At 44.5% G+C, this 25,884-nt stretch overlaps 1 protein-coding gene across 1 annotated transcript in view; it reads left to right on the forward strand.

The window, feature by feature from the left end:
• Positions 1–495: 495 nt before the first annotated feature.
• Positions 496–25,884, forward strand: part of GOLPH3 (golgi phosphoprotein 3) — a 35,377-nt gene continuing 9,988 nt past the window's right edge. Inside the window, exons 1-3 of the mRNA XM_077282061.1 lie at positions 496–844; positions 11,279–11,410; positions 13,444–13,558. Of these exons, the coding sequence (XP_077138176.1) occupies positions 644–844; positions 11,279–11,410; positions 13,444–13,558 (448 nt within the window). The 5' untranslated portion in view covers positions 496–643. The remainder of the gene's footprint in view (positions 845–11,278; positions 11,411–13,443; positions 13,559–25,884) is intronic.

The following is a 25,884-nucleotide window of genomic DNA, read 5'->3' on the forward strand; positions in this document are numbered from 1 at the left end:
CCTGAGCGCCAGAAAAAAAAAATGGCGGTATTGCGTCTTTTTCACCTTTTCACATTATTCGGATTCCCCCCCACACACATTTTTCAGTCCATTAAATGGTAAAATGAATTAATAACTACAAATTATCCTGCAAAAAAAAAGCTCGGAGCGACGGGACAGAGAAATAAAACAGTTATGGGAGAAAAAAAAGAGAAAAAATGAAAACTGGGGGCTCAGAGGACTGAGGAAAAATAAAACTGTTGCCCCTAGCAACGAATTTAGGTGGCTTTTTTTTCTGATTGGTTGCTGTAGGAGACTCCGCCTCTTTTTCCCATATTTTCTTCTTGACCAGCAGAGGGCGCTTGTCCCGATCTCCTCATACTCTCCCGTGACGTCACTTCCGCTTTCAGTCCCAGTCTCCTCCCCCTTTGAACAGTTCGTGCCACATCCTCTGGTGACGTCAGCAGGAGCCGCCATCTTGGCCGAATACCGAGGAGAAGCGGATTTCTTCCTTCCTGCAGCAGCAGAACCGGAGACGGCAGCACCGGGGGAGGAGAGTGCGCGGCCTGATGAGCGCAGCCTGGGCCTCCAGATAGCCCTCCCCCAGTGCAGCACGTGACCTCACATTACACCCCCCCCCGCTGCCCCCTCACACACCTCAGACATGACGTCCGTCACCCAGCGCAACTCCGGCCTAGTGCAGCGCCGCACCGAGGCCTCCCGCAGCGACCGGGAGAGGGCGGCCGAGGGCCAGACCGAGGAGCGGGAGCGAGAGGAGCAGGAGGACGAGGAGCGGGCCGGGGACAAGGAGGCCAGGCTCACCCTGATGGAGGAGGTGCTGCTGCTGGGGCTCAAGGACCGCGAGGTGAGGGAGGAGGCGGCGACCTGTCGTGACGTCATGTCGTGACTGGGGGGGTTCTATTTTATATGGGGGGTCTCTTGTTTTATATGGCGGGTCTATATTGTTTTATATGGGGGGGTCTCTATTGTTTTATATGGGGGGGTCTCTATTGTTTTATATGGGGGGGTCTCTATTGTTTTATATGGGGGGGTCTCTATTGTTTTATATGGGGGGGTCTATATTGTTTTATATGGGGGGGTCTATATTGTTTTATATGGGGGGTCTATATTGTTTTATATGGGGGGGTCTATTGTTTTATATGGGGGGTCTTTATTGTTTTATATGGGGGGGTCTATATTGTTTTATATGGGGGGTCTCTATTATTTCTTATAAAATGTATTTGTGCGTCGCTGCGGCCGACACGAGTCCGTATAGATCACGTGACCCCCGTTCTGCGCTTTTTACATGGGGCTGCTGGGTTCCACAATGCAGGGGCCCTTAAAAAAAACAAACCTTGTGCTAGGAGGAGGTAATGAGTACACCCCTCCCACCTCGGCCTGCAGCCAATCACTGGGCTCGCTGCTGCTGAGGGCAGTGATTGGCTGCTGAGGGCAGTGATTGGCTGCAGTGGTCACGTGATGTCAGCAACACAGGCTTGAACCAGTAAGTGACTATTTTGGAAAATCGCTCTCTAGGGGTCTTCTCATATCTGGGGGACATGGAGCCGCTTGGCTCTCAGTGGTAACATTTGGCTCCAATTAAAGGGATTTTGTAGCCCCCCTAAACTCTGGTGGCGCCGCTCATACAGGTGTGTAGGGGAGTGAGCGCCTGTAAAATCAGAACTGTAGATTAGTCACCAGAATAAAATGTAGATTTTTTTGGATGACAATGAGGGGGTCTCAGTGCACCATTGTGCCCCCTGAATCTGCGGACTGAGCGCTTTGTCCTATCCTGATAACAGCGCGCTCTGCAGCCTCGCTCAGTGTCACCGCGGAGCGTCCGCAGATGGGAGTGTACACTGCAGAGCGCCCCATCATCAGGATAGGACACTGCTTGGTATGTAAATTAATGGCACCTAACTGTGCACTGAACTCTCGCCCACGCCAAGGGGCTTTGAAGACCCTTATTGTTATAACAAAAAAAATCGTCCAATGACTCCTCCAATCTACGAGAACTGGAGCCGCTCATACATAGCACGTCTGTCTGTGAATGGCATCTCGCCCAATTCTGTTGCCATGATGTTAGTGGACCAGGGGAGGTGCGGACAGTCCCTATAACACATGTGCACGCTGTATCAGATGGTGATGATTGTTATACTGGGGATGCGCATTATTAGTGTGTATGGCCATGAAAAGCAAGGAGGGGAAGGTGCGCTGTGCTCCTGGGAGATGAGCGGTGCCAGGATCAGTGCTTATCTTTGTAGAAATGAACACTGGGCCGCTCTCGGTGTGGAGATGGCGGATCCTGATGGTAATGTTCAGCTTTATTATGGCTATAAATATAATTTCTCAGGTCTCCCGAACGGACGCGGTGGCTCCTGCTGGTTATCATGGGGTCGCACAGGTCTGTATATTGGGGAATTGCCCATGAAGCAGTTGCCTGGACTATTTTGATGTGTGGAATTGCCCCTGTTGCGGTCAGGACGTTCGATTTCCTTCCCCCCGATGGCAGATATGGGGGTTGTATATGTCATCTATAGTTAGGCTGTAGGAGTGTACAGGATTTACTGTACTGTGCCATTTATCCCACAGGGTCGGACAATGCTGAGACTTGTAGTTGACAGCAGCTTGAGTCCCGCAGATGGCTATAGACAGACTCCACACATGTAGAGTATAACACATGTATAATACTATAAATCCTCTAATTTGAGATCCTGCTGTACAGGAACATCACAGAAGATTTTCCTGCAGGGGGTAACATCCACTGCAAAAAAAATAGGAAACCAGTATGTTCTCCATTGTGGATGTGCGGAAGATTCTCATGTTACAGTAGAAGGAAATTGATGAGATTTTCCCGCTATATAAAACAATCAGCAGCATGTCAGTCTGTGATTTGGTTTTACCCTTTGCAGTGCAAATCAGCAGCACAAAGAAAACCCCCCCCCAAAAAAAGCAAAACTCTGCACATCTTATCCCTGGCGATATTCTGAGGTGTTCTGGCCCTGTGAGGAGTAATGGTGCAGGTTTAGTTAGCGGGTACAAGAGCTGAGGCGCTGGGAGAGGCAGTGGAAGGAGCCGTCACATAGTCAAGAAGCAGAACACCATCCCTACCCTGCTATATAAACCCCTACAGCAATCGTAATCAGCATACACACACACGTGTCCCAGGCCCGTTCACACTGCGCTTTTATCGTGAGCTAGTATACTTGTCCCAGGCCCGTTCACACTGCGCTTTTATCGTGAGCTAGTATACTTGGATTCCCAAAACCCAAAAATTGTGCTGTGTAAACAAGCTGAGCAAAACACTTGTTCTTCGGGGGAAATAATCTTTTGAGCTGCACAAAACTATCCTTCTCATCAGCACATCACCCTGTGTAAACCGGACTTGAGCTGCTGAGAACAATAGTGCATCCTTGGGAATGGAGAAGATATTTTTTGGTAATGGGTAAATTGCAAAGCACGTTGCCATTTTACCTATTCATGAACTTGAGACAGCCCCTCTAACTACTTCATGACATCTGACGTCCTGTTATGGAATTGCAGATGTTTTGGTTTGTTTTTTTTTTTTCACAATTCCACTGCATGTAGGACTTTTTTTTTTTCTCCAGTTTTTCAGTACATTGAGTGGAGAACCATTCACCGGACAATAAATGTCTTTAAGTGCATCCATTTTTGTAAAGCTCACCCTATAATGTAGAAATAAAATAGAACTTTTCACCCCTTCATGACCTCAGCTTATTTTGGTTTTTCGCTCCCCTTCTTCCCAGAGCCATAACTCTGAGCCATCAATATGGCCATGTGTGGGCTTGTTTTTTGCTGGACAAGTTTTACTTTTGAACGACACCATTGGTTTTACCATACCGTGTACTCAAAAATGGGAAAAAAAATTCCAACTGCGGTGAAATTGCAAAAAAAAAGTGCAATCCCACACTTGTTTTTTGTTTGGCTTTTTTCCTAGGTTCACTAAATACTAAAACTGACCAGCCATTATGATTCTCAACGACATTACGAGTTCATAGACACCAAACATGTCTTAGGTTCTTTTTTTTATCTAAGTGGTGAAAAAAAATTCCAAACTTTGCAAAAAAAAACAAAGCGTCATTTTCCATGATCTGGGGTCAGGTGAGGGCTTATTTTTTGCGTGCTGAGCTGAGGTTTTTAATGATACCATTTTGGTGCAGATACAGTCTTTTGTTCACCCGTTATATATTTTTTAAAAAATGTTCATATTTTTAAAAACTTTTTTTTTTTTTTTAAATGTTGTCATGCTTCAATAGTCTCCATGGTAGGCTAGAAGCTGCCACAACTTGATCGGCTCTGCTACATAGAGGCAATGCTCAGATTGCCCCTATGTAGCAGAATTTCTGCATTCCTATGAGCACCGACCACAGGGTGGCGCTCATAGCAATCCGGCATCAGCAGCCATAGAGATCTCAAGGAGTCAGTTTGACAGCGGCATTTAACTAGTTAATAGCTGCTGGTGGACCGCGATTCCGCCCGCGCCTATTGCGGTCAGATGTTCAAAACAGCTGACATGTCCCAGCTTTGATGCCGACTCACTGCCGGAGCAAACATCAAAGCGGGGGTTCTGCCCTTGGATGTACTATTCCGTCCGAGGGCAGAAAGGGGTTAATACTCTAGAATTTCATTTATTTATTTTTTTTAAAACATATAACAATGTGAAAAAAGGCTACCGATTTTAATAGGTTACTAAATGTCAAATCATGAAAGAACCATTTTGAAAAACCAAATACACAATATCCGATCTAACAACCTACGGTGTATATATAAATGTATTGCGACATGGGTCGCTCAGTCGGATATTGTCGGATCTCCGTGGATTACCATGCTAGTGTTGGCTATGTTGTCCTCGGGGTGTTATAGGGTGCTGTAGGATCTGCCTTTGGTGATCAAGGGTGCTGTTTGCACATCTAGTGTGAATCAGAGACTTAATGGGACTTCCTTTTTTTAACTTGTATATTTAGTTTTTCTAAACTGTCATCAGGATCCGACTCTTTGGAGCCTATAATTGGTAGCTTTTTTCACTTTATATATAGCCACCAACACTAACGCTTTTCTTGGATTAATAAAAAGCTATTTTTGTTTTTCTCAACAATAAAAAACCACACAAGTTTATAAAAGTACATAAAAATAGTGGAAACAAACAAATACAGAAAAAGGAAAAAAGGTGGGCTTTAGAGTGGCATAATATAGATCAAGCACAAAGGGGGCTACAACCAAGAGTATCCCAAGTGGATAGATACATATATAACCAATCAAAAACAGATAAACACATAGGTGTTATATAGATATAATCCATCTGCTAGCAATAGGAACCACGCATTACATAGTATTACATAGTATAAAGTGCATAGTCTTAATAGTATAAATGTAAATTGTGCAAGCAAAAATAAGTAAAATGCCAGAACACTACCGCGAGCAGAGCAGACATGTACCATATACATAAAATAGGCCCACCAGAACATGCATTGACCCTAATTACCTTGTATAAGCCAGCAGCCAGGAACCCACCACACCGGACACGCGTTTCTCTATGGAAAGCTTTGTCCAGGGGTAGAAGGGTTTTCACTTTGTTAAAAATTAATGGTGCCGTTCAAAACTACAACTTTTCCCGCAATAAACATGTGGACAGGAAAATGAAAAAGTTATGGTTCTTCGAAGATTGGGGGGGTGGATGGATATAATGCACAAAAATGGAAAATCGCGCTGTCGAGAGGGTGATCCATTGTAAATGGGAGCAGAGCCCAACTACAAGAACATCGGAGACATTTTGATGGTGTCCTCCACTTTGCTGGGAGTTTATTCATTCCCTTTGCCGACAAATTGTAGAACAGAAATTCCAACTGTATCGGAACATCTGACAGAATCCCCAATTAATCAATCTGCTTTTCGGTACCCCAACACCCTCCGATAATACAGCGTAGTTTATTCTTCTGGTCTTTAATGAGGGGCGACGATGCTGATTGCACTGTTCTACATATTCCCAAAATTCGTCAGCTTCAGTGATGAAAAAGCCGTTTCTTAATGATTTTCACCTCCTGAATTCAAATCTGACTATTAAAATGTTTAGTTCGCTCTTATTTCTATTTACTGCTACATATAATTAACGCATAAAAGTTCCAGTGTTTTGAAACATTATTATTTTTGGAAATATAAAGATGCAGAATATTTTGTTATGCCAATTTTCTGATATTTATTTAGGGGAAACTTGGTAACAATTCCAATAAGTAAAACCTGTCTAATCACGCAAACCATGTCCTATGAGGAACGGTTACAGGATTTGGGAATGTTTAGCTTGCAAAAGAAGACTGAGAGGAGACTTAATAGCTGTCTGCAAATATCTCAAGGGCTGTCACATTGTAGAAGGATCATCCTTATTCTTACTTGCACAAGGAAAGACTAGAAGCAATGGGATGAAATTGAATAGGAGGAGACACAGATTAGATATTAGAAAAAACTTTTTGACGGTGAGGGTGATCAATGAGTGAAACAAGCTGCCACGAGAGGTGGTGAGTTCTCCTTCAATGGAAGTCTTCAAACAGAGGCTGGACAGATATCTGTCTGAGATGGCTTAGTGAATCCTGCATTGAGCAGGGGGTTGGACCAGATGACCCCGGAGGTCCCTTCCAACTCTACCATTCTATGACAGTTACACAAATTGCGCTACAACATTTGCTCCTCATTCAGTGACGACTCCTTTTTTTGCTTGTCTCTCGTACTCCTGCATCTGATCATCTCTTACAATCCAGCAGTAATCTGCAAGCATTGTTCTTGATATCTTTTCTCCATAGCCGCAACATTTTGGTGAAATCTGTCACCGTGCTTGTCGCTCACTGCTCTGCAGTTTGGTGGGAAAAGGTCTAGCTGCGAGTTTAACAAGTGAATCTTTAAGGACATGTTACAGCCAAGATCCTTGTATGTTTCGAGATTTTCCACCAACTGTTCATAGTTATCTGCTCTTGAGTTTCCCCAAAAATACCACTAATGTGAATGACACCCATGCCGCCTTTTCCTTACCCTGCAACAAATGGAGAGACTCCTCAACTTGAAGAAGCTTACGAATCTGAGGTCCAATAAAACTCCTTTCTTTTATCTTTGCTTCACTCAACCTTTAAAATGTATCAATAACATACTTGATGCTTTAGCATTTTTATATAATGCCTTTACAAAGTTCTTCATCCAGTCCAACTTGATATGCAAGGGTGATGACAAAATCTTCTGTGGGTCAACAAGTGCTGGATGCCGGACCTTTCTATTCCCTGGATGAAGTGAATGCACGACTATACGGCTCACACAGAAAGCAGCAGTACTTTGTGTATCCACCCTGAAGACCAAGTAAGAGGACAACCAGCTTTGTTACCGTAGAGGGGCCACAAATGTTGGTCAAAGTTCAGACACCTCAACAGCTGTTTCTTTCATGTAGACTCCATGACCAGCTGGAATTAAAGGCAGCACATCGACTTTATGCAGCAAGACGACTTTTAGGCTTGTTTTGGACAAATTGATGAGGGGCCTCCATTCCTCTGGATTATGACTTATCTTCAGAGCTTGCATTTTAAATTGTTGATGTTGTTGCATGCCACAAGATCGCCCTCCATGAAGAAGCATTGGACAAGATCTTCAGTTATAGAACAAAGAAACCTCGACCACTAGGAGATCCCACTGCTGTAGCCGGGAAGCTAAGGCTGGGTTCACATTGTGTTATGGCAGTCCGTTAACGCTGCCATTAACCCCTATTATCGGGCGCATCGCTAACGCATGCCATAATCGTCATGCGCTAGCGATGTGCCGTCATTCAGTGACAGAGCCTCAGATACGCACTGCAGCGTCTGAGGCTCCGTCACCGCTATGCGTTGAACAGGCTGCTTTAACGCAGTGTGAACTTGTGCAAAGAGCTCAGCCTTACTCCTGGGTAGGTCCAAATCTCTTACAAGATGGGTCGGTTCACTTTCTGGTTCACCTGAGGTTGCTGACAGAAGGTCTAGGTCATGAGAGGAAGATACTTTAGGACACCAAGCTCCGTCTTCCTCCTCACTTTACTCGACTGAAAGTGTTTCTGCATTTGGAACCTGCAGTTCTTCAGTATGTGGTTACTGGGCGTATTGTGGATGGAAGGTTTGGATACTGCAAAGTCCACTTCTTCTTCCTTGAAACTCCTTTCCTAATGGGGGCACCATGCAGAAATTTGGTAATGTGATCGGTTTACTCTCTTCTGATCATTGGGACTGCAAAAGGCGTAGATTGCCTCTTCCCATGCAACCACTGGGTGAGATGTGATGGACATCTACTGAAGCCTATGTGTGGAGCCCAATTCTTGTCCTGATCTCCTGTTCCACAGCCAAAGCACAGATTATAAGCTTTCCTTATCAAGGTAGTCAAGTTTCACCTTTGTGACGCAAAAACTATCTGCTTTGTTAATGCAGAAACGAGGCATATTTTGAAAAAAAAAATAGTTACTATGCTAAGGAAGCAAGGTAAAAAATCCTAAACCTGTATACCTTACACAGAGCATTTATAAAGTACTATATATATATAATATACCGTATTTTTCGGACTATAAGAAGCACCGGACCATAAGGCGCACCCCAAATTTGGGGTGAAAATTGCAGAAAAAAAGATTTTTTATAAGATGGGGGTCCGTCTTATTGTCCGAATTTACAGTATCTTACCTGAGGGCTGGCGGTGGCAGAGCAGGGTCACAGGAGGCATGGTGTCGGCAGAGGTGGGGTGATGCGGTACGGCGTGCACCTGAGCAGGGTCCCTTCCTGCTTAGGTGGGCGACGCCACGGCCTGGTGTCCATGGGAGGGTTGCAGCACTGGTTACCGGCAGAGGTGCTGGGATGAGGAGGTGCTGGGATGAGGAGGTGCTGGGATGAGGAGGTGCTGGGATGAGGAGGTGCTGGGATGAGGAGGTGCTGGGATGAGGAGGTGCGGCGTCAGAGGGGTCCCTTTCCCCGGTGAGGTGATGCAGCAGCCACGAACTTCAGGAAAATGGCCGCCGTGATCCCCATCTGCGCACGCACGGCATCCCACGGCCATTTTCCTGAAGCCCCGGGAAGCGGAGCGCTCCATCTGCGCACGCGCGGCCTCCGGAAGATGGCCGCCACCACCGCTAACAGGATTCACCCGGCTCTGCTGCTTACCGGGCTGCTGCATCACCTCACCGGGGAAAGGGACCCCGCTCACTGCACCTCCTCATCCCCACACGTCTGCCGCCGCACCTCTGCCACCACATCTCTGCCACCGTACCTCTGCCGCCACGGTAAGCCTGCATTGCGACTATTAGACGCACCCCCCATTTTCCCCCCTTTTTTTGGGGGGGAAAAAGTGCGTCTTGTAGTCCGAAAAATACGGTATATCCCGTATTCTTCGCTTTCTAAGACGCTCCAGATTATAAAACGCACCCCAAATTTTGAGGAGAAAAATAGGAAAAAAACTTTTTTTTAATAAATTGGTGGGGCTTCTTATAATCCATGCGTCTTGTTGCTTTCCGGGGGTTGTGGCTGTGGTGGATCAGGGTCGCTGCTGGAGGAGGCAGGAGTGGAGCGTTGCTGCAGGCTGGGATGAGGGGGTGTGCATGTGTCCTGTGCTGCAGGGGGGCTCCTGTGCTACGGGGGTGTCTCCGGTGCTGCGGGGGGCTCTGCTGACATTTTGTGAAAGGCCAGAGGCTCCCAGCAGTTCGTCCATGCTTTTCTGTGCGGTGGACTTCGGGAAAATGGCCGCCGGGAGGCGGCGCATGCACAGATGGAGATCTTGGGACCAAGATCTCTAGAGATAAGATCTCAGCGCTGAAATCTCATCTCCCGAGATTCCGGCGGCTGGACGAACTGCCAGAGGGCTCTGGCCTTTCACAAAATCTTGCCAGAGCCCCCCGCAGCAATCACCCTGGGCAGCAGCGGACAACCTGTTGATCTGCTAATGTAAGCATCATATTCGTGTTCAGCATCACAACATTAGTTGAGTTCAATGGTTTTCATCTCTCAACCAATTTGGCTTTAGAACAGTGTTGTTGCTCATTGCAGATTGTCGCTCATTGCAGGTAACTTACTGGGGCCCTTAGATTTCATTACTGGGGCCCTCGGGTGTCATCATGGTGTCCTTTACACAATGCTGTTTGCCTGCAGTCCACTCGATCTCCCCTGGGCCATCTGCACTGTTTTATTTCTGCAGTATCCGCGTCATCATACACAGGTTTATGGGCTGCTTGTGCCGCCGTTGGACACCAGAAGCCTCGGTTTGCAACATGGAGAGATGCCGTTTACGCCATTAATCCTTGCAGGCCGCCAGGAAGAAGTTTTGTTTCCAGAGTTTAATAAAATCTTTCAGACTGGGTGGTCTTATAAAAGACGCTTCCCCATAAAAGATCAGGCTGGGTATAAGGGAGCCATGACGGTTGTGCTGATCCTGCATAGTGGCTCACTGGGGGCCCCTGCTATACAGCCCAGTAAAGCATCCCCAGCATCGGAATAACGTTCTATTCCCTCGCTCGGCTCCTGCTTTGCGTCCTTGAATATTTCCTCAGGAAGTAAGACTAGACAACACGGCCAGATAAGGGAAATAACAGCTGCAGGAAGAATCCAGCCATTGTACAGCGATTCACTGGTCGCCTAGCAACCTGCCACGGTGACCATCCTGCGTGTTATTACATCGCTGCACGCATTACTGTGGGCACCTTGTATTACACCACAGGCACTGCCGCTTCCGGATCACGCTGGAGAAAATGCTCTCATTCCACAGTCACATTTACAACTGGTTTTGCTGGAAACAGTCAGTAAGCATGTCGGCAGTCCTTCTCCTAGCAGCTCCGCTGAACCCCTGTAATGTATTAGTGCAACAGATTACAGCACAAGACCTGATGTTTAGGGGTCCTCCTGGCTGAAGCTGCCCATTTTGTCAGCATTGACCACTTATCTAATGCGCGTGGGGGTTGTCCTGGTGGGTAAGAAGGAGGATGATGATTGTGAATGTGTCCATAGCTATAGGTTCCCACGAGATCTGGCTGCGGCAAAACGCAGAGTTATAAATAAAGGGGCTGTTCCCAGATTCCAAAGTTATATCTTATGATTTGCTGGGAGTCTGACAGATGGGACCCCCGTGATCCTGAGCATGGACCTCTGGAGGGAGCGGAGGTTTCCCAACCTCTCATGGTCCCGGGGATGGAGATCATCTGCTCATTGGTTTCTGCACCTGTCCGGAGTGACTGAGCATTATACCCCTGCCTGCCGGCCATGACCCCGATCTCTGGTTATCACCCAGTCTTTTGTGTTTTCTCTCGCAGGGCTACACATCCTTCTGGAACGACTGCATATCAGCTGGTCTACGAGGGTGCATGCTGATCGAGCTGGCGTTCAGAGGGCGCATCACCCTGGAAGTCGGCGGAATGAGGCGTAAAAGTCTCCTAGCAAGAAAGGTACGAGAGTGATACATATGGAGCTGACGGGAATTGTCAGCCTGTGCGTCTTCTCGCTCGTGAAACGGATACATTATCGGGGCCACATAAACAAACTGCACTTTACTCACTGTGGCTGGGTCCGGCGCTGACTCTCTACCGCTGCTTACAGTTTCCAGGGGCGGCTGCGGTGCTGGCGTCATGGCAACACTGCAGCAGCCAATCGGGAGCTCTGAGCAGGGTGGATAAAAATCAATGTTTTTTAAAAAAAATCAAAAAAATCGGATTTTTTTGATTTAAATCGGATTTTTTTGATTTAAATCGGATTTTTTTCAATAAACTGCTTTTTGAGGAAAATATTTTACCATCCAAAGGTTCTTCCATCATGAGATAAAGCTGAGTTGTTTAACTCAGTAGAATAAAGGCTGTATATGTGTAACATTCACAATGCCATGCTCTTCCAGAGGTTTCTGTAGGATGCTGACTATCCAACAAGTTTGGGCATGTCAACTGAATGGAAAAAGAAACTAAACCAAAAGTGAAACCAAGCTAGAAGTGTGGAATTAAAGGGGCAGTATGAACAAAATGTGGAGGCTATTAATAGTTTATACAATTAAGACATGCTGCTTTTAAACACCTACCTATTGCCATATAGTAAAACAAAAAAGATTTTTACTTACTTTGGGGTCCCCCCCTCACCCTGGCGTTAGATCGTTGCCCCTAGTTTCGTCCGTGTAACTATGGGCGCACATGCGCACTGCTCTCACTTCTCATTTTAATCGTGATTTATATTAAAAAAAACCTTTTGATTTAAATCAGTGATTTAAATCATGATTAAAATCATGATTTAAATCGATCCGATTTAAATAGAAAAAAATCTTTTGATTTAAATCGTGATTTAAATCATGATTTAAATCGGCGTGATTTAAATCAATCCACCCTGGCTCTGAGCAGGGCGTTCAGTCTTTACTGGCCGAGCTCATTGATTGGCAGTGGAGCTGACCCATCAACCAGTCCCAGACACTGGGAGCAGCGTCAGAGACTCAGCGCCGGACCGGGGGACAGTGTGCAAAGCACATCTTTGTCATAAAATGGTCGTGTCTATTCTGCAAAACTAACGCGTTAAAACCGTAGTGCCTTACTCATGGGTAGCTGGTTTTTATTTCGGACATTACCTTATGTTTTATGTCCATTCACTGTGTTCGGTATTAACCTTTTATGCTCGTTACTCACTTTCTAATATGGCCGTGCACCTGGCTAAGGACTAGATTGGAAGATCGCTGAGCTATGTTTCTAGGTATTTTAAAGGGCCCCATCCACACCCCTCATCCCTCCTAATTATATGCAAGGAAAGACCGCTACAGGACATAATGGTAATTAGTGATATTTTCCCATGGGATTCTCCTAGTACAGTAATAATGCCGCCATATTTCCGAGCAAACGTTCACCATCCTAGACACCCAGGGGTGACCGGAGCCGGCTGTTTAACGCTCACTATTCCACCATCCCGTGTAAACGCGACGTTGTTGCTCGTTATGTGTTACGATCGCATCCGTCATCGTTTAATCGATTATCTGCTTCCGTGAATGAACCCGGACACTGAGCAATGCTGGGGCAACAGGACTGGCGACAGGGACAAGTATTAGGACGGAGCGTGGGGAGATGAACGGAGCGTACCCCTGTGAGGTGGTGGAAGGGGCGCTTCTTGTAGGGATATTATTGGACTTAGTTTTGTATAATTTTAGCAGAGATGTGCTCCGCCTGCTAAATGTGAGAGGCAGCCATTTCTCACCGGACTCCTTCTGATCAGATCATTCCTCCAACTCCTCACACAGATGTTTGGCCCAATCCGGCCGCTTTGCGGTTCCCAGCTTGCCGCTCCCGGTTTGCCGCCCTGGGCGAGGGGACAAAAATCGAAATCGAGGAACTTGTTAAATCATGAATTATTCTCCCAGCCGTCCTCTAAGAGTACACTTTGTCCACCTCTCCCACATGGCTGTACCATGACGTGCGATGGCTTCTGTCTCTGACCTTTCAGTATTTCTATCTTGCAGGTTATCTGTAAATCTGATGCCCCCACAGGAGACGTTATGCTCGACGAAGCCTTAAAACACATAAAAGAAACCCCGACCCCAGAGACGGTTCAGAGCTGGATTGAACTTCTTAGCGGTAAGATTCTTTATGTCCTGAGTGACGTTGTCTTTATAAGGGGATAAGCGAGATAAAATTCCATTCACGAAGGCTCCAGCCGTGGCCAGATATCCGTGGCCCAGCAGCTCCAGTCTCGCATCAGACTTTGTGCCCTCTGTGGGAATGTGATGGAGGGGGCTGGCTGCCAGGGTTAAACCAGAGCTAGCCCCCTCATCCATGGCTGCGGCAGACGGAGGGGTGAGCCCAACATACAAACTCCTTCCTAACATCACTAAAAGAGGGATAAAGTGTTCTGTCTGTATCAAACCCAATACAGAAGTGGGGCTGTCTGGACGGAGCTGATAATGTCCAGATATACAGTCATGGCCAAAATGTTTGAGAATGACACCAAAATTATATTTTCACGTGATCTGCTGCCCTCTGGCTTTTATTAGTGTTTGTCTGATGTTTATATCACATACAGAAATATAATTGCAATCATATTATGAGTACCAATAGGTTATATTGACAGTTAGAATGAGTTAATGCAGCAAGTCAATATTTGCAGTGTTGACCCTTCTTCTTCAAGACCTCTGCAATTCTCCCTGGCATGCTCTCAATCAACTTCTGGACCAAATCCTGACTGATAGCAGTCCATTCTTGCATAATCAATGCTTGCATTTTGCCAGAATTTGTTGGTTTTTGTTTGTCCACCCGTCTCTTGATGATTGACCACAAGTTCTCAATGGGATCTGGGGAGTTTCCAGGCCATGGACCCAAAATCTCTGTTTTGTTCCATGAGCCATTTAGCTATCACCTTTGCTTTATGGCAAGGTGCTCCATCATGCTGGAAAAGGCATTGATGGGCGCCAAACTGCTCTTGGACGGTTGGGAGAAGTTGCTCTTGGAGGACATTCTGGTACCATTCTTTATTCATGGCTGTGTTTTTAGGCAAGACTGTGAGTGAGCCGATTCCCTTGGCTGAGAAGCAACCCCACACATGAATGGTTTCAGGATGCTTTACAGTTGGCATGAGACAAGACTGGTGGTAGCGCTCACCTCTTCTTCTCCGAATAAGCTGGTTTCCAGATGTCCCAAACAATCGAAAAGGGGATTCATCAGAGAAAATGACTTTGCCCCAGTCCTCAGCACTCCCTGTACCTTTTGCAGAATATCAGTCGGTCCCTGATGTTTTTTCTGGAGAGAAGTGGCTTCTTTGCTGCCCTCCTTGAAACCAGGCCTTGCTCAAAGAGTCTCTGCCTCACAGTGCGTGCAGAAGCACTCGCACCAGCCTGCTGCCATTCCTGAGCAAGCTCGGCACTGCTGGTAGTCCGATCCCGCAGCTGAAACAGTTTTAAGATACGGTCCTGGCGCTTGCTGGTCTTTCTTGGGCACCCTGGAGCCTTTTTGACAACAATGGAAGCTCTCTCCTTGAAGTTCTTGATGATGCGATAGATTGTTGACTGAGGTGCAATCTTTGTAGCTGCGATACTCTTCCCTGTTCGGCCATTTTTGTGCAGTGCAATGATGGCTGCACGTGTTTCTAAAGAGATAACCATGGTTAACTGAAGAAAAACAATGATACCAAGCACCAGCCTCCTTTTAAAGTGTCCAGTGATGTCATTCTTACGTAATCATGACTGATTGATCGCCAGCCCTGTCCTCATCAACACCCACACCTGTGTTAATGGATCAATCACTAAAACGATGTTAGCTGCTCCTTTTAAGGCAGGACTGCAATGATGTTGAAATGTGTTTTGGGGGTTAAAGTTCATTTTCTGGGCAAATATTGACTCTGCAAGTACAGTAATTGCTGTTAAGCTGATCACTCTGACATTCAGGAGTATATGCAAATTGCCATTAGAAAAAATGAAGCAGTAGACTTTGGAAAAATTAATATTTGCCTCATTCTCAATTTTTGTCCATGACTGTAAATTGCATGGTTAAAGGTAACCCGCCACATAGTACATAAGCTCCAATCTGTGGACCTGCGTGGTATAGAGGAGGAGATGCCGAGCAGAATGATATCTGGGAAAGATTCAGTATAACTTGTATTTTACTCATTGAAATACTTGATATTTGAGCACATGAGTCCAGTGGGTGCTGTTACCAGTGATTGACAGCGATCTCTGCATGCACAGTCATACAGGAAAGACGGTCTCTGAATAGGACTGTCCACTGAACTACATGATATGGTCCTGTGATCTCAGCAGCTTCAGGAATGATGATATGGTTCTGTGATCTCAGCAGCCTCAGTAATGATGATATGGTTCTGTGATCTCAGTAATGATGATATGGTTCTGTGATCTCAGTAATGATGATATGGTCCTGTGATCTCAGCAGCCTCAGTAATGATGATATGGTTCTGTGATCTCAGCAGCCTCAGTAATGATGATATGGTTCTGTGATCTCAATAATGATGATATGGTTCTGTGATCTCAGCAGCCTCAGTAATGAGGATATGGCCCTGTGATCTCAGCAGCCTCAGTAATGATGATATGGTTCTGTGATCTCAGCAGCCTCAGTAATGATGATATTGTTCTGTGATCTCAGCAGCCTCAGTAATGATGATATGGTTCTGTGATCTCAGCAGCCTCAGTAATGATATGGTCCTGTGATCTCGGCAGCCTCAGTAATGATGATATGGTTCTGTGATGCCAGCAGCCTCAGTAATGATGATATGGTTCTGTGATGCCAGCAGCCTCAGTAATGATGATATGGTTCTGTGTTCTCAGTAATGATGATATGGTCCTGTGATCTCAGTAATGATGATATGGTCCTGTGATCTCAGTAATGATGATATGGTCCTGTGATCTCAGCAGCCTCAATAATGATGATATGGTCCTGTGATCTCAGCAGCCTCAGTAATGATGATATGGTTCTGTGATCTCAGCAGCCACAGTAATTATATGGTCCTGTGATCTCAGCAGCCTCAGTAATGATGATATGGTTCTGTGATCTCAGTAATGATGATATGGTCCTGTGATCTCAGCAGCCTCAGTAATTATATGGTTCTGTGATCTCAGTAATGATGATATGGTCCTATGATCTCAGCAGCCTCAGTAATGATGATATGGTCCTGTGATCTCAGTAATGATGATATGGTTCTGTGATCTCAGTAATGATGATATGGTTCTGTGATCTCAGTAATGATGATATGGTTCTGTGATCTCAGTAATGATGATATGGTCCTGTGATCTCAGTAATGATGATATGGTCCTGTGAACTCAGCAGCCACAGTAATGATATGGTCCTGTGATCTCAGTAATGATGATATGGTTCTGTGATCTCAGTAATGATGATATGGTCCTGTGATCTCAGCAGCCTCAGTAATTCTGATATGGTTCTGTGATCTCAGTAATGATGATATGGTCCTATGATCTCAGCAGCCTCAGTAATGATATGGTCCTGTGATCTCAGCAGCCACAGTAATGATGATATGGTTCTGTGATCTCAGTAATGATGATATGGTCCTGTGATCTCAGCAGCCTCCGTAATTATGATATGGTTCTGTGATCTCAGTAATGATGATATGGTTCTGTGATCTCAGTAATGATGATATGGTCCTGTGATCTCAGCAGCCTCAGTAATGATGATATGGTCCTGTGATCTCAGTAATGATGATATGGTTCTGTGATCTCAGCAGCCTCAGTAATGATGATATGGTTCTGTGATCTCAGCAGCCTCAGTAATGATATGGTCCTGTGATCTCAGCAGCCTCAGTAATGATGATATGGTTCTGTGATCTCAGCAGCCTCAGTAATGATGATATGGTTCTGTGATCTCAGCCGCCTCAGTAATGATGATATGGTCCTGTGATCTCAGTAATGATGATATGGTTCTGTGATCTCAGCAGCCTCAGTAATGATAAGGTTCTGTGATCTCAGCAGCCTCAGTAATGATATGGTCCTGTGATCTCAGCAGCCTCAGTAATGATGATATGGTCCTGTGATCTCAGCAGCCTCAGTAATGATGATATGGTCCTGTGATCTCAGCAGCCTCAGTAATGATGATATGGTTCTGTGATCTCAGCAGCATCAGTAATGATGATATGGTTCTGTGATCTCAGCAGCCTCAGTAATGATGATATGGTCCTGTGATCTCAGCAGCCTCAGTAATGATGATATGGTTCTGTGATCTCAGCAGCCTCAGTAATGATGATATGGTCCTGTGATCTCAGCAGCCTCAGTAATGATGATATGGTCCTGTGATCTCAGTAATGATGATATGGTTCTGTGATCTCAGTAATGATGATATGGTCCTGTGATCTCAGCAGCCTCAGTAATGATGATATGGTCCTGTGATCTCAGCAGCCTCAGTAATGATGATATGGTTCTGTGATCTCAGCAGCCTCAGTAATGATGATATGGTCCTGTGATCTCAGCAGCCTCAGTAATGATGATATGGTCCTGTGATCTCAGTAATGATGATATGGTTCTGTGATCTCAGCAGCCTCAGTAATGATGATATGGTTCTGTGATCTCAGCAGCCTCAGTAATGATATGGTCCTGAGATCTCAGCAGCCTCAGTAATGATGATATGGTTCTGTGATCTCAGCAGCCTCAGTAATGATGATATGGTTCTGTGATCTCAGCCGCCTCAGTAATGATGATATGGTCCTGTGATCTCAGTAATGATGATATGGTTCTGTGATCTCAGTAATGATGATATGGTCCTATGATCTCAGCAGCCTCAGTAATGATGATATGGTCCTGTGATCTCAGTAATGATGATATGGTTCTGTGATCTCAGTAATGATGATATGGTTCTGTGATCTCAGTAATGATGATATGGTTCTGTGATCTCAGTAATGATGATATGGTCCTGTGATCTCAGTAATGATGATATGGTCCTGTGAACTCAGCAGCCACAGTAATGATATGGTCCTGTGATCTCAGTAATGATGATATGGTTCTGTGATCTCAGTAATGATGATATGGTCCTGTGATCTCAGCAGCCTCAGTAATTCTGATATGGTTCTGTGATCTCAGTAATGATGATATGGTCCTATGATCTCAGCAGCCTCAGTAATGATATGGTCCTGTGATCTCAGCAGCCACAGTAATGATGATATGGTTCTGTGATCTCAGTAATGATGATATGGTCCTGTGATCTCAGCAGCCTCCGTAATTATGATATGGTTCTGTGATCTCAGTAATGATGATATGGTTCTGTGATCTCAGTAATGATGATATGGTCCTGTGATCTCAGCAGCCTCAGTAATGATGATATGGTCCTGTGATCTCAGTAATGATGATATGGTTCTGTGATCTCAGCAGCCTCAGTAATGATGATATGGTTCTGTGATCTCAGCAGCCTCAGTAATGATATGGTCCTGTGATCTCAGCAGCCTCAGTAATGATGATATGGTTCTGTGATCTCAGCAGCCTCAGTAATGATGATATGGTTCTGTGATCTCAGCCGCCTCAGTAATGATGATATGGTCCTGTGATCTCAGTAATGATGATATGGTTCTGTGATCTCAGCAGCCTCAGTAATGATAAGGTTCTGTGATCTCAGCAGCCTCAGTAATGATATGGTCCTGTGATCTCAGCAGCCTCAGTAATGATGATATGGTCCTGTGATCTCAGCAGCCTCAGTAATGATGATATGGTTCTGTGATCTCAGCAGCATCAGTAATGATGATATGGTTCTGTGATCTCAGTAATGATGATATGGTCCTGTGATCTCAGCAGCCTCAGTAATGATGATATGGTCCTGTGATCTCAGCAGCCTCAGTAATGATGATATGGTTCTGTGATCTCAGCAGCATCAGTAATGATGATATGGTTCTGTGATCTCAGTAATGATGATATGGTCCTGTGATCTCAGCAGCCTCAGTAATGATGATATGGTCCTGTGATCTCAGTAATGATGATATGGTTCTGTGATCTCAGCAGCCTCAGTAATGATGATATGGTTCTGTGATCTCAGCAGCCTCAGTAATGATATGGTCCTGTGATCTCAGCAGCCTCAGTAATGATGATATGGTTCTGTGATCTCAGCAGCCTCAGTAATGATGATATGGTTCTGTGATCTCAGCCGCCTCAGTAATGATGATGTGGTCCTGTGATCTCAGTAATGATGATATGGTTCTGTGATCTCAGCAGCCTCAGTAATGATAAGGTTCTGTGATCTCAGCAGCCTCCGTAATGATATGGTCCTGTGATCTCAGCAGCCTCAGTAATGATGATATGGTTCTGTGATCTCAGCAGCCTCAGTAATGATGTTATGGTCCTGTGATCTCAGCAGCCTCAGTAATGATGATATGGTTCTGTGATCTCAGCAGCCTCAGTAATGATGATATGGTCCTGTGATCTCAGCAATGATGATACGGTCCTGTGATCTCAGCAGCCTCAGTAATGATGATATGGTTCTGTGATCTCAGTAATGATGATATGGTCCTGTGATCTCAGCAGCCTCAGTAATGATGACATGGTTCTGTGATCTCAGTAATGATGATATGGTCCTGTGATCTCAGCAGCCTCAGTAATGATGACATGGTTCTGTGCGCTCAGTAATGATGATATGGTTCTGTGATCTCAGTAATAATGATATGGTCCTGTGATCTCAGCAGCCTCAGTAATGATGATATGGTTCTGTGATCTCAGTAATGATGATATGGTTCTGTGATCTCAGTAATGATATGGTTCTGTGATCTCAGTAATGATGATATGGTCCTGTGATCTCAGCAGCCTCAGTAATGATGATATGGTCCTGTGATCTCAGTAATGATGATATGGTCCTCTGATCTCAGTAATGATGATATGGTCCTGTGATCTCAGCAGCCTCAGTAATGATGATATGGTTCTGTGATCTCAGCAGCATCAGTAATGATGATATGGTTCTGTGATCTCAGTAATGATGATATGGTCCTGTGATCTCAGCAGCCTCAGTAATGATGATATGGTCCTGTGATCTCAGTAATGATGATATGGTTCTGTGATCTCAGTAATGATGTATGGTCCTGTGATCTCAGTAATGATTATATGGTTCTGTGATCTCAGTAATGATATGGTCCTGTGATCTCAGCAGCCTCAGTAATGATGATATGGTCCTGTGATCTCAGCAGCCTCAGTAATGATATGGTTCTGTGATCTCAGCAGCCTCAGTAATGATGATCTGGTTCTGTGATCTCAGTAATGATGATATGGTCCTGTGATCTCAGTAATGATTATATGGTTCTGTGATCTCAGTAATGATATGGTCCTGTGATCTCAGCAGCCTCAGTAATGATGATATGGTTCTGTGATCTCAGCTGCCTCAGTAATGATGATATGGTCCTGTGATCTCAGCAGCCTCAGTAATGATGATATTGTTCTGTGATCTCAGCAGCCTCAGTAATGATGATATGGTTCTGTGATCTCAGCAGCCTCAGTAATGATGATATGGTCCTATGATCTCAGCAGCCTCAGTAATGATGATATGGTCCTGTGATCTCAGTAATGATGATATGGTTCTGTGATCTCAGTAATGATGATATGGTTCTGTGATCTCAGTAATGATATGGTTCTGTGATCTCAGTAATGGTGATATGGTCCTGTGATCTCAGCAGCCTCAGTAATGATGATATGGTCCTGTGATCTCAGTAATGATGATATGGTCCTGTGATCTCAGTAATGATGATATGGTCCTGTGATCTCAGCAGCCTCAGTAATGATGATATGGTTCTGTGATCTCAGCAGCATCAGTAATGATGATATGGTTCTGTGATCTCAGTAATGATGATATGGTCCTGTGATCTCAGCAGCCTCAGTAATGATGATATGGTCCTGTGATCTCAGTAATGTTGATATGGTTCTGTGATCTCAGTAATGATGTATGGTCCTGTGATCTCAGTAATGATTATATGGTTCTGTGATCTCAGTAATGATATGGTCCTGTGATCTCAGCAGCCTCAGTAATGATGATATGGTCCTGTGATCTCAGCAGCCTCAGTAATGATATGGTTCTGTGATCTCAGCAGCCTCAGTAATGATGATATGGTTCTGTGATCTCAGTAATGATGATATGGTCCTGTGATCTCAGTAATGATGATATGGTCCTGTGATCTCAGCAGCCTCAGTAATGATGATATGGTTCTGTGATCTCAGTAATGATATGGTCCTGTGATCTCAGCAGCCTCAGTAATGATGATATGGTTCTGTGATCTCAGTAATGATGATATGGTCCTGTGATCTCAGCAGCCTCAGTAATGATATGGTTCTGTGATCTCAGTAATGATGATATGGTCCTGTGATCTCAGCAGCCTCAGTAATGATATGGTCCTGTGATCTCAGCATCCTCAGTAATGATGATATGGTCCTGTGATCTCAGCAGCCTCAGTAATGATGATATGGTTCTGTGATCTCAGCAGCATCAGTAATGGTGGTATGGTTCTGTGACCTCAGTAATGATGTTATGGTCCTGTGATCTCAGTAATGATGATATGGTTCTGTGATCTCAGTAATGATGATATGGTCCTGTGATCTCAGCAGCCTCAGTAATGATGATATGGTTCTGTGATTTCAGTAATGATGATATGGTCCTGTGATCTCAACAGCCTCAGTAATGATATGGTTCTGTGATCTCAGTAATGATATGGTCCTGTGATCTCAGCAGCCTCAGTAATGATGATATGGTTCTGTGATCTCAGTAATGATGATATGGTCCTGTGATCTCAGCAGCCTCAGTAATGATATGGTTCTGTGATCTCAGTAATGATGATATCGTCCTGTGATCTCAGCAGCCTCAGTAATGATATGGTTCTGTGATCTCAGTAATGATGATATGGTCCTGTGATCTCAGTAATGATGATATGGTTCTGTGATCTCAGTAATGATGATATGGTTCTGTGATCTCAGTAATGATATGGTTCTGTGATCTCAGTAATGGTGATATGGTCCTGTGATCTCAGCAGCCTCAGTAATGATGATATGGTCCTGTGATCTCAGTAATGATGATATGGTCCTGTGATCTCAGTAATGATGATATGGTCCTGTGATCTCAGCAGCCTCAGTAATGATGATATGGTTCTGTGATCTCAGCAGCATCAGTAATGATGATATGGTTCTGTGATCTCAGTAATGATGATATGGTCCTGTGATCTCAGCAGCCTCAGTAATGATGATATGGTCCTGTGATCTCAGTAATGTTGATATGGTTCTGTGATCTCAGTAATGATGTATGGTCCTGTGATCTCAGTAATGATTATATGGTTCTGTGATCTCAGTAATGATATGGTCCTGTGATCTCAGCAGCCTCAGTAATGATGATATGGTCCTGTGATCTCAGCAGCCTCAGTAATGATATGGTTCTGTGATCTCAGCAGCCTCAGTAATGATGATATGGTTCTGTGATCTCAGTAATGATGATATGGTCCTGTGATCTCAGTAATGATGATATGGTCCTGTGATCTCAGCAGCCTCAGTAATGATGATATGGTTCTGTGATCTCAGTAATGATGATATGGTCCTGTGATCTCAGCAGCCTCAGTAATGATGATATGGTTCTGTGATCTCAGTAATGATGATATGGTCCTGTGATCTCAGCAGCCTCAGTAATGATATGGTTCTGTGATCTCAGTAATGATGATATGGTCCTGTGATCTCAGCAGCCTCAGTAATGATATGGTCCTGTGATCTCAGCATCCTCAGTAATGATGATATGGTCCTGTGATCTCAGCAGCCTCAGTAATGATGATATGGTTCTGTGATCTCAGCAGCATCAGTAATGGTGGTATGGTTCTGTGACCTCAGTAATGATGATATGGTCCTGTGATCTCAGCAGCCTCAGTAATGATGATATGGTTCTGTGATCTCAGTAATGATGATATGGTCCTGTGATCTCAGCAGCCTCAGTAATGATGATATGGTTCTGTGATTTCAGTAATGATGATATGGTCCTGTGATCTCAACAGCCTCAGTAATGATATGGTTCTGTGATCTCAGTAATGATATGGTCCTGTGATCTCAGCAGCCTCAGTAATGATGATATGGTTCTGTGATCTCAGTAATGATGATATGGTCCTGTGATCTCAGCAGCCTCAGTAATGATGATATGGTTCTGTGATTTCAGTAATGATGATATGGTCCTGTGATCTCAACAGCCTCAGTAATGATATGGTTCTGTGATCTCAGTAATGATATGGTCCTGTGATCTCAGCAGCCTCAGTAATGATGATATGGTTCTGTGATCTCAGTAATGATGATATGGTCCTGTGATCTCAGCAGCCTCAGTAATGATATGGTTCTGTGATCTCAGTAATGATGATATGGTCCTGTGATCTCAGCAGCCTCAGTAATGATATGGTCCTGTGATCTCAGCATCCTCAGTAATGATGATATGGTCCTGTGATCTCAGCAGCCTCAGTAATGATGATATGGTTCTGTGATCTCAGCAGCATCAGTAATGGTGGTATGGTTCTGTGACCTCAGTAATGATGTTATGGTCCTGTGATCTCAGCAGCCTCAGTAATGATGATATGGTTCTGTGATCTCAGTAATGATGATATGGTCCTGTGATCTCAGCAGCCTCAGTAATGATGATATGGTTCTGTGATTTCAGTAATGATGATATGGTCCTGTGATCTCAACAGCCTCAGTAATGATATGGTTCTGTGATCTCAGTAATGATATGGTCCTGTGATCTCAGCAGCCTCAGTAATGATGATATGGTTCTGTGATCTCAGTAATGATGATATGGTCCTGTGATCTCAGCAGCCTCAGTAATGATGATATGGTTCTGTGATTTCAGTAATGATGATATGGTCCTGTGATCTCAACAGCCTCAGTAATGATATGGTTCTGTGATCTCAGTAATGATATGGTCCTGTGATCTCAGCAGCCTCAGTAATGATGATATGGTTCTGTGATCTCAGTAATGATGATATGGTCCTGTGATCTCAGCAGCCTCAGTAATGATGATATGGTCCTGTTATCTCAGTAATGATGATATGGTTCTGTGATCTCAGTAATGATGATATGGTCCTGTGATCTCAGCAGCCTCAGTAATGATGATATGGTCCTGTGATCTCAGTAATGATATGGTCCTGTGATCTCAGTAATGATGATATGGTCCTGTGATCTCAGTAATGATGATATGGTCCTGTGATCTCAGCAGCCTCAGTAATGATGATATGGTTCTGTGATCTCAGTAATGATGATATGGTCCTGTGATCTCAGCAGCCTCAGTAATGATGATATGGTCCTGTGATCTCAGTAATGATGATATGGTTCTGTGATCTCAGTAATGATGATATGGTCCTGTGATCTCAGCAGCCTCAGTAATGATATGGTTCTGTGATCTCAGTAATGATGATTTGGTCCTGTGATCTCAGCAGCCTCAGTAATGATATGGTCCTGTGATCTCAGTAATGATGATATGGTCCTGTGATCTCAGTAATGATGATATGGTTCTGTGATCTCAGCAGCCTCAGTAATGATGATATGGTTCTGTGATCTCAGTAATGATGATATGGTCCTGTGATCTCAGCAGCCTCAGTAATGATAATATGGTTCTGTGATCTCAGTAATGATGATATGGTCCTGTGATCTCAGCAGCCTCAGTAATGATGATATGGTCCTGTGATCTCAGTAATGATGATATGGTTCTGTGATCTCAGTAATGATGATATGGTCCTGTGATCTCAGCAGCCTCAGTAATGATGATATGGTCCTGTGATCTCAGTAATGATAATATGGTCCTGTGATCTCAGTAATGATGATATGGTCCTATGATCTCAGCAGCCTCAGTAATGATGACATGGTTCTGTGATCTCAGCAGCATCAGTAATGATATGGTTCTGTGATCTCAGTAATGATGATATGGTCCTGTGATCTCAGCAGCCTCAGTAATGATATGGTCCTGTGATCTCAGCATCCTCAGTAATGATGATATGGTCCTGTGATCTCAGCAGCCTCAGTAATGATGATATGGTTCTGTGATCTCAGCAGCATCAGTAATGGTGGTATGGTTCTGTGACCTCAGTAATGATGTTATGGTCCTGTGATCTCAGCAGCCTCAGTAATGATGATATGGTTCTGTGATCTCAGTAATGATGATATGGTCCTGTGATCTCAGCAGCCTCAGTAATGATGATATGGTTCTGTGATTTCAGTAATGATGATATGGTCCTGTGATCTCAACAGCCTCAGTAATGATATGGTTCTGTGATCTCAGTAATGATATGGTCCTGTGATCTCAGCAGCCTCAGTAATGATGATATGGTTCTGTGATCTCAGTAATGATGATATGGTCCTGTGATCTCAGCAGCCTCAGTAATGATGATATGGTTCTGTGATTTCAGTAATGATGATATGGTCCTGTGATCTCAACAGCCTCAGTAATGATATGGTTCTGTGATCTCAGTAATGATATGGTCCTGT

The sequence above is a fragment of the Ranitomeya variabilis genome, chromosome 1, assembly GCF_051348905.1.
Source record: "Ranitomeya variabilis isolate aRanVar5 chromosome 1, aRanVar5.hap1, whole genome shotgun sequence".
In the NCBI taxonomy this organism is placed as follows: domain Eukaryota; kingdom Metazoa; phylum Chordata; class Amphibia; order Anura; family Dendrobatidae; genus Ranitomeya; species Ranitomeya variabilis.